We start from the raw sequence: 14,320 nt of genomic DNA, 5'->3' as shown, positions 1-14,320 counted from the left end.
GTGACTTCAGTGTCTATGCAGATCACCTGCCAAGAACATGGCCTCTCAATTCTTTAATTTCTCATCTCTTTTGCCTCACAAATCAAACACAAATCTATGGATAGAGGAGCATAAGCTTTATCTTTGCAGGACTCCTGCTGTTTTTCTGTAACTCAGCCAGACTCTTACTCTAGCAACTCCTCCACTTTCTCCTGGTCATCAGATCCTACCTTCTAGATGCTTCTTTCTTATCTATCCCACTTACATCCCATAATGTATTATTTTTTACCTGTGTCCTAAATTCTCTCATTCAGGTATCCCATGATACCTGCCAGACAAAACTCTGAATGTGGTGACTCTATCTGCTTGCTCTAGACCTGCATTTGCAGTGATGAGCACTACTGGAGAAATACGATCCAGCTCTGCAGAGGGATCACCTTCACCAGCCAGGGTTCCTGGATCTCAGTGCTACCTAGCAATCTTATTACAACCTTTTCTCCCTCTCCCACAAAAGACCATTCTAACCTTCTCCACTCGCTTAACATCTCTGACTTTCCCCATTTCTCCTTCGCTCTCAGGAGTATACATCACCTCCTACTTCACAGAGGAAAGAAAAGCAGAGCCATGAAACAGGAACTTCTCTACTTCCAGTGTTAAACTTGCGCCCACACCCATTCTGCTTCAGTGGAAGCAGCACTCTTTCATCTGGGCTCTGGACCATTCCCTTCTGCCTTCCCAGTGATTTTGTGCTGATTATGCTTTCTCTCATCTTCATTTTCAACCTCTCTCTACTGGTTCCATCACACCAGCATTTAAACATGCTCACCCCTGTCATCTTAAAGACAAAGCAAAGTCACCATTTTTAACCCCATGACTGCTTCCAGCTATCACTTTCTTTTCCCATCTCCCCAATGCAGCTAAACTTCTTAAACTGGTTGTTTACATTCACTGTCTCCATTTTCTCATCTCTCACTCCTCAACCCACTTCTTTAGTGTTCTGTCCCCTTTACCCCACCAGACTTGCTCTTGCTAAGGTAGCCTAAGACAAACAGAACTCTTCCAATCCTCGTGACTGATATGTTTAAGTATTTGAAACTGCCGACCACTCAATTCTCTTTCCCTTTAGCTCTCGTGATGCCAAATTCTTCCCATCTCCTATTTCTTGGAGTCTTCCTTCTCAATCTCCTCTTTTGATCCTTATTTCTCTCCTTAACTTTGGCACTTCCAAATTCTGTTCTAGGCTGCTTCTTCTCATTGTTTCCCTTGGTGTGATTTAATTCACTCCAGTGGAGGTTAAGACTGCCTCCTCCACCTCCCTCTTTTTCCCCATCTCTCCTTCCGAGGTCTAAACTACAATACTCATCTTCTACCTCAGATCTCCACGTGGCTATTGAATGGGCGCCTCTAAACTCACTCATCCTCTCTTCTTCCATTCCACCCTGTCACTCTCGTCTACCCAGCATCTCTCAACTCCTCTCTTGCCCTGGCTCCAATATCCAGTCCATCATCACCAAGTCTTTGCTGGTATATCCAAGTATTTCTCAAATACATGTTCTCAAAACTCCACTGCCAGGTCATTAGCTCTTCCCTGAGTTTCCTAACTACTTTCTGTGCATCCATAATAATTACTTAATAACATCAAATATCCTACCAATGTCCACAATGTAATTACCTTATACATTTTCTATTTGTAGGGAAAGTTTGATTTTATTTGTTGCAGGGTCCAAATCAGGCCTCATACATTTTATGGTTTATATGTCTTTTAAAACTACCTTTTAATCTATAAAATTCTTCTGTAACCTCTCTTTTTTTCTATGCATTTTTTTCTGGAAACATACAGACCCCATATTCTTTGTCTTACAGTTCCCCATAATCCAGATTATGCTAATTGTATCCCTGTTTTGTCATTTAATATGTTTCTCTATCCTTTGCATTTCCTATAAATTGGTAGTTAGATCTAGAGGCTTGATCAGATTAACGTTCAGTTCTTTTCTTTTTTTTTTGGCAGGAGTACTTCAAAAGTAGTACTATATAATTCCATCAGGAGGTATAGAATATTTGGTTTCTCTCCAGTTAAGATGTTAGAAACTACAAATGATCACTACCTATAAAATTAATGCAATCATTAATTCACTAAGGGTTCCCCTAAATCCATTCTCGTTCTTTCCTAACAATATTCCACACAGTACAATTGGCCTGGTCTTTATAAAATGCTAATCAAATCAGGTCACTACCTCTTCAAAACCTTTCAAAGATTCTCACTGTCCTTAAAGTCTACAATCTTTACAATGGCCTCCAAGGCCCTCCATAATCTGACCTCATCCTATCTTTCATTACTTAACTTATCTCATTCCCAACACCTTTGCTATACTAGGATTCTTTCAGTTCCCTTAATCCCTTCTCTTTAGTGCATACGTTTGCACATATTCTTATACTACCACTGTAGCATATAGCAGTATGTAGCAAACTGCCTAGCACTACTACTAAATGCACGGCTTTAGTGCAACAATTCCCATTCACCCTTCAAATGTTGGCTTAAACATAACTTCCTCAGTAAAGGGTTCTGACCCCACAAACTAAGTTAAATCCTCTTACCACATGCTGCCAAAACATACTCAACTTCCTTTTCAGAACATTCATCACATTTCTAATGAAACATTCAACAGCTGTCTTTCCTTACTCATTAGAAATGAAGGCAGAGATCACTATTGTCTCGTTCACTGCTACACCTCAATGTCTAGCACTATTTACAATAGCATATGTATTTAATTATCAGTTATTGAATTAACCTGACATTGAAAACCATCTTTCTGTGGGTACTGATAATGCCCTTTTAATAACTGTTATTTTGAAATACTTAAGACTTGCAAATGATATTTAGATCATGCTAGCTATAATATACAAAATGTCCAACAAATGTTTATTAAAAAGACATATAAAATGATTACATGCTAATTTAGAAGAAACGAGTATCTTCTCTAGACACTCTTGGGCTTTATCAATCAATATTTTCTATAATCTATTACAAAAATCTCTTCCCCACGAAGAAACAAAAAGCAACAAATAACTTTTTTTTTTAAAAAAACCTTACTTTTATGAAGAGGAAGGGGTTTAATAAGATCTGGCTGTGCTTGAGTCACAGGTACAGGTGGTCCTTTTCCTCCAATATGATTGTTCACAACTGGATTCTGTTGTCTGCCTCTTAGTAGTGGAGACATACAGCGTCGTCTTTTAGGGATCCCTTGCATATTTGGTTCTCCAGGTCGTTTATGTTTATTTTGAGGTCCAGCCACAAATTCATCTGCTTCATCTATCATCATACCCTATAACAAAAAAGAATATAATTTCCCTGGACTTACATACAGTCTTTAAATGGCACAATTCCAATCCCCATTAGAGCAACTCTAAGTATGTTGACATTTATTAGTCTACCACGAAAAGTAGCTTACTTTAGTTAAATTAAGAACTGTTAAATCCACAAATGAATTATACAATGGAACATTTCAAGTTTACCTTTTTATCTAGCTTAAAGGGGTTGCCAAATGTATGCAACCTTCGAGGCTGATCAGGATCAAGTTCTCTTAGTGGAGAAGGTACTTGCTTGAGGTATTCCTGGTAATTCCCCATTTGTGCTATAGGAACACTGTGCACTTGATCTTTTCAAACAGAAGAGAGCAACAACAAAAGTTAGCCTCACTAAAACAGTACTGTTTAATTATCAAATAATGTCTTCTTATATATGAATGCTACCTGGTATTATTCAAGGCAGTCTTCCCTTACCATATATGCTAAATTAGTGTGTTGTCACTACAAATATTGTGACAAAAATGAAGTCTTTTTGAGATTTTTAAAATGAAATTTAAGAGCTGATTTTATCTTCTAAACAAAGCAAGAATATTGCAGTTAATTTGAGTGTGCAAAATAAGCAGTATGTGTTAACCTTACCATGAAAAGGAATGTCTGCTCTACTCTATTCCCATTAAGCAAAATTTAATTATAGCAACATTTATAGAAAAGATATATCACACAGATAACCCTTTTTATATAAAGCTATAGTTGGAATGCTTACATCAGAGATGGCCAAGAGTTAAATTCTCATCTGACTTGATTTGTAGTACATGCCACGGATACAGTTGAAGGAACAGGACATGTACTGACCAATGAAGTTAAATCACCAGATACCAGTATATCACACGAAAATGATTTTGTGTGTGCATGAATGCATGAACAAAGCCAAAAAAGAAACTCAGCTGCTAACAAAGGTGGTCATCTCTGGGGAACAGAATTTGGGGCCACAATGATGACAGAAAGGAATGTAGAGAATCAGGGATGACTTACTTCTTCATTTGTTTGAATTTACAAAGAAAACATAATACTACTATAGTAATTCTTTAAAAGTTACACTATCATACCATGTTTTTTCAATATAAAAAAAAGAAATTCACAAAAGAAATAACATTATTGAAACCATGATCTAACCTTCATCCTGTCCTTTAAGAAATCTGCGGGTGCTCTTCAAAAGATTAGATCTCATTCTTGTTAAGTGATCCAAAAGATTCCGCCTTGGTATGTCATACGCATTTCTAAATGTCTGTGGCTTCAAATCCTATCGAAAAACATTGAAAGACAAAATTTATTTTCAAATATAGAATTAAAAGAGGCTAAATTCTCTAGCCTGCAGCACAGTTTGGAAATACGAAATACAAGTCTCATTAGCTTTAAAAATAGAATAAAGAATTATGATGCAAGCTTAACATACTGTTTTGAAAACCAGAAGATCAAAACTGGTAATGAGTTCAACCAAATAACTCAAATTCACATCTTTCAAGATTTTATTATATATTCTGGCTAAGGGAAATAAATATCTTACAAAACGAATTTTCAAATTTTAAAGACTTTGAAGGTTTAAAGAAGAAACATAGTTTGATGTATAATTCACATACAATAAATTAACCCATTTTAGGTATACAGTTTGATGAGTATCAGTAAATTTACAGTTGTGAAACCATTACCACAATCCAGTTTAAGAACACTTCCATCATCCCAGGAAAGTTCTTTGTGCCCATTTGTAGCCAATCCATTTTCCTATCCCCAGGCATCCACTGATCTGCTTCCTGTCACCCTACATTCCACTTTTTAAGTGGAATTTTGCTATATCAAATCTTTTCTATCTGGCTTTTTCCACTAAGGACAGTGTTTTGAGATTCATCCACGTTATTAATGTATCAGTAGTCTGTTCTTTTTTACTGCAGAGTAGTATTCCCTTCTATGGCTATAGCCTCTCTTTATCCATTTTCCAGCTGATGAACAGTTTTCTTTTCAGTTTTTGGTGATTATGAATAATGCTGCTATGAACATTTGCATACAAAGCCTTTATATGGACATACATCTTCATTTCTCTCATGTAGATAGATACCTTTGAGTAGAACTGCTGGTCATATAGCAAGTATAGCCATTCTAGTGGGTGGGAAGTGGGATCTCATTATAGTTTTAATTTGCATTTCCCTAATGGCCATTAAGGTACAGCATCTTTTAACATGTGTTTGAATCTGTGTATCTTATTTAGTGAAGTATCTGTTCAAAGATTTTGCTATTTTTTATCAGATGTTTGTTTTTTTATCACTGAGTTGCAGGTGTTCTTTATATATTTTGATACAAATGCTTTGTTCTACATATACTTTTCTCCTAGGCTGTAGCTTGCCTGTTCAAGTTTCTTTTGTAGACAAAAATTTAAATTTTAATGAAGTTCAATTTATCAAGTTTTGTGTGTGTGTGCTTTTTGTGTTATATTTGAGAAATCTTCAATGACCCCTGACCCAACGTCATGAAGACTTTCTCTTGTTTTCTTCTAGAATTTTATAGTTTTAATTCTTACAATTAAGACCATGAGCACTCCAAGTAATACGAGATAATGGTCAAGTTTATTATTTTGAATACAGGTATCCAATTGTTCCAGCACTATTTCTGAAGAGATTGTTTTCTTACCCACTGAATTATTTTGGCACCTCTGTTAAAAATTGACTACATGTGTGAGGGCCTACTTCTAGACCCTCTTCAGTTCTACTGATCCATATGTTTACCCATATGCCAACAACGCAACATGCTGAACAACTTTGCAGTAACTTTCAAAATTAGATAGTACAAGTATTCTAACTTTATTATTTTGCAAAATTGTTTCAGCTATACTAGGACCTTTAAATTAATTTCCATATAAATTTTAGATCAGCTTGTCTGTTTCTACAAAAAAGGCTACTGGGATGAAGATTTTTTTCATAATGAATATTCGTAAGGCATTTTAGGATCATGCTACATATCCAAGGTCATCAGTATAAGTCCCAAATTGCAATGAACTCTAAGACTAGCTATGTAACTTCAGGCAATCTTTAAGCCTTGTTTTCTTTTTTTTTTTTTTAAAGTAATTGCTATAACCAAAATGGGGCTCAAACTCACGACCCCAAGATCCAGAGTCGCATGCTCTACCAACTGAGTCAGCCAGGCACCCCATCTGTTTTCTCATCTATAAAATGAATGGGTTGGTTTACTCATCAGTCCATCTATTCATCCATTCAGCATGCACGATGTTTGTTTTAATTCTAAAATTCCGTGATTCAATAATAGTGTTAATGATCATTATTCTTCAGAGGTCTAGAAGTACTTCTGAAGTTTGGACAAACTAAATATCAGTTAATGGAAAATTTGATTTATTTAACAATACAACAGAATATAACCAGATCAGTACTAAATTCACATAACTATTACCTTATTGAGCAAAGCGACTTGGAACCCAGTGTATTCTTTCATATTAAGGTCTAGCAGTCTGTGAGGAACATCCTCTGAAATTCCCTGGAGCAATTGTTGAAAATCTTTCCTATAAGCCATTGATAAACCATGTGATCGGCTTCGGACTTTAATTCCAGTTTCCTGTACTACTTTTTTGCCCACAGATCCGATGACTCGATCAGATTCTATTTTGGCCTAAAGTAAAAATAAATAAGACATAGTCTTGACATAATCTAAATTAACAAATTAAATACTAATAGTTTTGGTCTTCTATAAATTAAATATTTATGTTATAAAATGTACGCAATTATGAACTCAAATAGCAAAGGTTATGTCAAGTTCTTGGTAAACTAAATATAGTTGAAATAAAAATGTCTTACAGTTTTAAATCATTACAATTATAACCTTTTGGAGCAGGGCAAACAAAAACAACTTCAATTTATTTTTATGTACTAATACGCACTACACTTAAACCATGAAATGTAAGTGCACCCTAAATAAAAATATGGACTTCCAATTCAGAGGTCATATAAAAATCAGGAAAAAAAAAATCTCATCAGTATTTATTTAAAGACACTATTATTAGCACCTAACTAAATGTTCATAGGGTAACAAATGATGATGTAGTTTTTCCATGGAAAACAAAATAGCAATATTTTGACTCTATCCAACCTACATCTCAATGAGCAGAAGTACAGATGGCAGAAGCACTGGAAAAATAAAGTATTTTATATGGTATTAATATCTTGGCAGTCTAACTGTATACTGCTTGACTACCAGAGTATCCATTGTGATTTATGCTCAAAATGATAACATTCAGTGTTTTTTATATAAATATTTCAAAAGAAACTCCCATTTTTGAAAGAAAAAAACTAGTTTTTAAAACATAAAGCAAAAGAAACTGATTTTTGTCTAAGAAAAAACAACTTTCTGACATAAATTTCACAGGTAGAAAAGTCTAGGACCACAATAATGAAGCCATTTCCATAAACTAGGAATTATTATTTCAAATTAACATTCCAAAACACAGCATATCATGTACTTGAGACTGAATTATGTTAAGATATGATATATGTGGTTTTAAAACATAATATATTATATTAATACACCGTAATCCATTAGAACCATCAGAACTAACATCTGGCCTGTTAAGCATCTTAGCCAAGCCATTCAAAATACTTAATGGCTCTATTTCTTAACATTACCTGTTGACTCAATTTTTTGAGGTATGAAATGACACTGTAACTAAGTCCATATTCCATACTGTCTGCTATTAGGTTAGGTGCTCCCATCATTCTAACAGCTTTCTTCAAAGGCTATTGGAAAAGAGAAAACATCACATCAATCCTAAGCTTGTCAAAAATGTAGGTCTCCATGTATTGTCAATTTTGAAGATTTCTTCAAAAAACCTTCTCCTTTTTTTTGATAAGAGAGTAACATAATCATATTTGTGTCTCAGTAAAATGCCACTGGTACGAAAGGTAGCTTGAAATACTTAAAAAGGATTAGAGGCTATTCTTTAACAACACCTGGGACAGAAAGGGTAAAGCCCTAGACTCCTTAGTATCATTGGAGATACTAAGTTTGGAAGAAATGGGCAGGAGACACATCACAGAGGTAGATTTGATAGAAAGTAAGAAGTGAAAAGGGGGCAAGAAAAATGGAAGGTTTCTACCTTGGGTTACTGTGGTTTATGGCTCAACCATTCACTAGCTTTAGTGAACTACACAGCCAGGTTATATAGCCTCTCTGGGTCTAAAGTTTCTCATTTGAAAAGGACAATAGCATCTACTGCATAGGGCTGTCATGGGATTAAATGAATTAATACATGTAAAGCACATATAAAAGCATCTGATATATAGTAGGCACTCAGTAAGTGTTAATCATGACTACTGTTATTATTAGCTGAACTGAAAAAATAGAAACAAGCTCTGAAGGAAAAAAACAGTCTAATATTCACAGTGGATGTGGTATAATGAAATAATTTTACCTGTAAGGAGAGCCCAGTTGTGCAATGAAAAATGTCACTAGCAGGACAGTCTAGCATGTGTGAGTGGGATGCAGTCAGAAAAGGATGACAGCCATTCACTGACATCAGAAAGTGTACAAGCACTTGTGTCAAACTGGAATCAAATCCCAGCCCTGATATTTAAAATCCATGTAGCTTTGCCTAAATCCTGCAGGGCTATGAAACATATACAACAGTTCATATTCAGTGTTTCTTCCTTTTCACTCTTACATGGCAGGCATGATGTGCTAGACGCACAATATACCTCTTAGAAGTCTCAAATATGATTTTCAAAGCTCAAGAAAATAATGCTCTTAGTAGAGACCATTCAGAAAGATTAGTTACAGTCAAATGCTATAATATTCCTGCATTAAAAGTAAAAACAGAAGGAGGAATGAACCACGAGAGACTATGGACTCTGGGAAACAAACTGAAGGCTTCAGAGGGGAGGGGGATGGGGGAATGGGATAGGCTGGCGATGGGTATTAAGGAGGGCACATATTGCATGGTGCACTGGGTGTTATACACAAGTAATGAAACATGGAACTTTACATCAAAAACTAGGGATGTACTGTATGGTGACTAACATGATATAATAAAAAATATTAAAAAAAGGAAAAATGTTTAAAAGTGCTTTTAACATTGGTCTCCTTAAGAAGTTACTTTTCATACAATAAATAATGTATTTAATAATATATATATTATTGGTCTTATCTACTACTATGATACACTAGGTTGTAAGTACAAGTGACCACTGACAACATGAGGGTTAGAAGTGCTGACCCCACACAATAAAAAATCCATGTATAAACTTTTGACTCCCCCAAAACTTAACTACTAGAAGCCTGCTACTGACCAGAAGCCTAATAACAACTAATTTTTGTATGTATATGTATTTTATATATACTATATTCTTATAATAACACCTAGGTTTTTCTTGACTTTTTAAAAATATTTCTAGGCTTTACAGTTCATCTGCAAGTTTTTTAAATTACCACAAATCTCAAAAAAATCTTCTTTATATTTACTGGAAAAAATCCACATATAAGTGGACCCATGCACTTCAAACTATAATCACAAACTCATGGTTCTAAAAATATAGGATTCTGGGGCGCCTGGGTGGCACAGCGGTTAAGCGTCTGCCTTCAGCTCAGGGTGTGATCCTGGCGTTATGGGATCCGAGCCCCACATCAGGCTCCTCCGCTATAAGCCTGCTTCTTCCTCTCCCACTCCCCCTGCTTGTGTTCCCTCTCTCGCTGGCTGTCTCTATCTCTGTCAAATAAATAAATAAAATCTTTTTAAAAAAATAAATAAATAAAAATAAAAATATAGGATTCTATGAGAATATATACTTATCTACCTAAAAACATGTTTCTGGAGACTTACGGAATAACACAATAAAAACCATTATGTACCCTTAAAGAAAAATAGTTATAAAACTGCAATTTAACAAGGGAGTACAACAATTGGAGCTATTCTAAAAGCCAGGCTGCCTGGCATTAAATTCTAGTCTCCCACACATTAGCTATGTAGCCTTGGACAAATTATTTAATCGGTTAGTGCCTTAGTTTCCTCATCTGTGAAATAGGAATGATTTCTACCTCATAAGGTTACTATATAAATTAAATGAGGTTAATAGAACATTATATCAAAAACTAATGATGTACTATATGTTGGCTAATTGAATTTAAATTAAAAAAAAAGAAAAGAAAAAAATAAATGAGGTTAATACATGTAAAATGCTTAGCATAATATCAGGCCTAATGTATGCATTATATATGTTCTGATGATCATTACCATTGTCCATCATCATTATTATGCAAATCACTGAAACCTTTCATTCCCATTACATCTATTATTGGTCATTTGAACACTCAATTTTCAGGACATCTGTATATTCTATACATTCTATAATAGCAACAGTTTACCTACAGTAAACTGTAAGCATAATGTACAATTTTATAAAAGTTCTATTTTTAACAATAACATTCTTACCCCAAGATAGTAGGGAGGCATTGTCTTCAAATAACTTTCAAATGACTGTCTCCATTTCAATGTTGGTTTTGCTTTATGTACTTTAAACAAGTCATCTATAAATGTATAATGTGAACAAACTACCATCATCCATTGTTTTCACACATGAAAATCAAGTCAAATACATTTCATTTTTAAAGTCGGTTTTCTTATTTGTAAGAGGGTAACATCAGACATTAAGTTTTTAACAAAATTAAAATGGGCACAATTTTTGGTTCTGCCATTTTGAGTAGTAATACCAATTTAAAAATAAAAAGATGCCAATCATGTATTTCATGTAAGAATACTTCACGTAACAATAAAGGTAGAATCAGAAAATACACAAGAAAATCTATACCCTCTCTAGACTTAGACATAAAACAGATTTGAGGAGCAAAGTATGCACAATGTTTTCTATAAAATATACCTAATATTTTGACTATAACTTTTAAATCTGGTGTGGTTCCACGGAGGGAAAGAAGTCTTCTCCAATAGTACTGCTCAAAAATTATAGCCAGAGGGTCCCCAGAAACTAACTTTAGGCTTTTATTATATTGTTTTGGAATAAATTCATTCATTTAGAAAAAATATTTGCCAAATGAAAATTAAAGTACAGGTAAATTCTTAGAAAGAAAATACACTCAGATTTATAAATATATGCTTCTACAAAATGTCTTGTTTACCAAATACAAAGCCTAGATTACCAATTCTAACCATGTAAGAAATCTAACGTGTAGAAAACTTAGAATATTTAAAATTTAAAACACAATATCTTCAATAGTTTATAGAATCAAAGGTGCTTTGACAATGACTTTTAACTTAGCACAGACATGCACAGGTTGCTATAAAACAACCTTAGATAGGCTCAATATTTCAGAGTATTAAAAACAGTTACATTAATTTCCACAAGACATGAGAACTTACAAAGAAATGTTCCCAAACTTGGTTTTTAGAAAAATTTGTATGCATGCTGAGCCACAGAGAATGGAGCAAGAATGACTTACCTAAAAGGGGAAGGAGGACTGGGTAATTATAAGGCATCACAAATAAGTTGACACAGTTCAGTGCTGTACTGGCTTTCAAGTAACCAAAGGGATGACCAAGTTCACTATATTTTGCACTATTGCTCACATACACCTGTTAAAAGGGAGTGGTTAAGACTTCATATTTAATGACCTTTACAAAACGTTTTATAAATCACTGATTTAACTTTTTAAAAGAACATCCAACTTTTAAGTCACTATAGTTTTTCAGCTCACCTGCCAACATGTTTGAGGAGATTTCCTTTCCAGAATAAATTGAGTCAGTGGTGAAGGTTCCAACTCATACTTGTCAAAAGGCAATTTGTCAATAACCATCGGTTCACAGTCTGTACAGGAAAACTTCACTACAGGATGAGACGTACGAGGTGGCTAGAGGGGAAAGTCTTATTATTACTATTTACACAAAATACAAGAAACCAACTCATTTTCAGTATCTCTCACTATCAAAATTTACTCAGTTCCTCAATTTTGCTAGTTGAGAGTTTAATTTACTACTAAAAACACCATTAAAGCGGAAAGAAAATACTTAAAAATGCAATGCTTAAATTTCACATTCACAAGAAAAAGACAAAACATTTTAAAATGTATACAGAATAAAAATCTTTTTAGGTCTTAAAATCAAATTTATCAGAAAAGTGCAAAATTTTGGAATTAAGTACTCATCGATTGTTACATTTAAGAAATAACTAAAGTATAGAAACCTTCCTAAGTTCTCAATTGTAGCAATTAAATTTCTTGTATGTTGTAGTAGCTTCCAAACTGATTATACACCTTGTTCAGTAGAAGTTTTTGAATATACAGTATGTTAGGACATATATACATTTACTTATAAATTATTTGTAAATTAACTTATAGGTATATAAAAAAGTATATACCAAAATAATATTAAAAATAGGAGAAAAAGATAAATAGAAATAGAAATTCTAAAGTTTTCCTTCCCTATTCCTGTAGACTGCTTTGGTTATCTCTGTGGTATATATATACCACTTTGGACAACCTGATCTGAAGATACAAAAACACAATACTTTAAGGGAAAAAAAATAAAGGCATGTTATACTATTCCCTACCCCCCCATAGTCTCCTTCCTAAAAATCTCACTGATTGAAGACTGATGAAGGAAATTGAGCTATGAGGAAATAATTTGAAATTTTACTGCTATAAAAGACTCTTATTACTCCATTACTACTTAAACCCTGGTGGCTCCCAAATCCAGTGTTGGGACCAAATCTCTCTTACTCCTTTTATGTTTCAACTGTCTACTAGACAGAACCAGAATCTTCTATAAGTCCCTCAAACACATTATTATGCAATTCATTATTTCTCCGCCAAACTATAAAACCTGTTTTAAAAACCTAGGTGTTGGGGCGCCTGGAATCATCTGGGTCCTGGGATCCAGCCAGCATCGGCTCCCTGCTCGGTGGAGAGTCTGCTTCTGCCTCTGCCCCTCACCCCGCTCGTGCTCTCTCTCTCTCTCTCTTTCAAATAAATAAATAAAATCTTTAAAAACAAAAACAAAGAAACAACCTAGGTGTTATCCTTAATATCTCTTCCTTGTCCTCATTATTTAATTGTCACAAAGACCTAGATAAAATCTCACAAGTTCTAAGCCACTGGGCAGAACATATAAACTCGGCAGGTGCTCAGTATTTAGTTACTGCCCTCTGCCAATAATAAACTCTCATCTCTTTAGAAATTTCTATCTTCTGTTTCTTAGTACTCTAATTTATGCCTTCATCATTTCTCAGACTAGACTAGAACAACTGCTCATTTTTAATTAACCTCTCTAATTAGCTCCCTCCAATCAATCCCACAGCCACGAAATAGAAATATGATCATGTAATTTCCCTATCTAAAATTATTTGGTAAAAGTAGCAAGCCAATTGCCTAAAAATAGGACCCAGACTCTTTTCTTTAAATATCATATATAAAGATCCTTGATGATCTGGTCCCTATCTGCCTTTCGACCACTACACCATGTATATATGCCCTGTGGCCAGCCATGCCAAACCAGTTGCAGTTACCCAAGTAGATCATCATCTTTTCATGCCCCTGGTTTCATGTTATCCCTGGCTGCTTTAATATTTTCTCCCTTGTATGTTACAAAGTTCTGAAGTCTGAACTGGCAAGTAAAACATCTAAGAATTTCCTTCCTGACACTCTTTCTCGCCCTGTACTCCAAATACATACCAGGCAGTTAGTTAGGCACCACCTCCTCTGGGCTTTGCTCCATGCACCTAGTACAGTTCGCACACTGTTCCGTATTATGTGTACAAGTCTGACCTTCCTTTGGAATGGTAAGATTCCAAAAGGTAAGCACTGTGTTTTACTCATCTTGTGCTCCTGTATCTCACATGTACCTGACACATTATCTTATTGAATCAGTCCATGAAACTCACTTATATTTTAGAATGAAAATATTGAGAACCATGAGGAAAAATGTGTGCTAGTCGGGGAGAATGTCTTCTAGAACTTGGCAAAGAAAACTTTGCATTTATTA

General features: G+C 34.7%; 1 protein-coding gene across 2 annotated transcripts in view; it reads right to left on the bottom strand.

The window, feature by feature from the left end:
• INTS6 (integrator complex subunit 6) overlaps positions 1-14,320 on the bottom strand; it is an 88,096-nt gene that overhangs the window by 7,672 nt on the left and 66,104 nt on the right. For both annotated transcript variants that reach the window (XM_011222991.3, XM_019798006.2), the window contains 8 exons: positions 12,040-12,192; positions 11,785-11,917; positions 10,763-10,857; positions 7,965-8,075; positions 6,739-6,954; positions 4,459-4,585; positions 3,493-3,635; positions 3,071-3,302 (listed from right to left, as the gene is read on the bottom strand). In XM_011222991.3, the coding sequence (XP_011221293.1) occupies positions 3,071-3,302; positions 3,493-3,635; positions 4,459-4,585; positions 6,739-6,954; positions 7,965-8,075; positions 10,763-10,857; positions 11,785-11,917; positions 12,040-12,192 (1,210 nt within the window). The remainder of the gene's footprint in view (positions 1-3,070; positions 3,303-3,492; positions 3,636-4,458; positions 4,586-6,738; positions 6,955-7,964; positions 8,076-10,762; positions 10,858-11,784; positions 11,918-12,039; positions 12,193-14,320) is intronic.

Source organism: Ailuropoda melanoleuca, chromosome 7 (genome assembly GCF_002007445.2).
Source record: "Ailuropoda melanoleuca isolate Jingjing chromosome 7, ASM200744v2, whole genome shotgun sequence".
Classification (NCBI taxonomy): Eukaryota; Metazoa; Chordata; class Mammalia; order Carnivora; family Ursidae; genus Ailuropoda; species Ailuropoda melanoleuca.
Note: the sequence above shows the minus strand (reverse complement) of the source record. Positions and strands in the feature narration are given on the sequence as shown.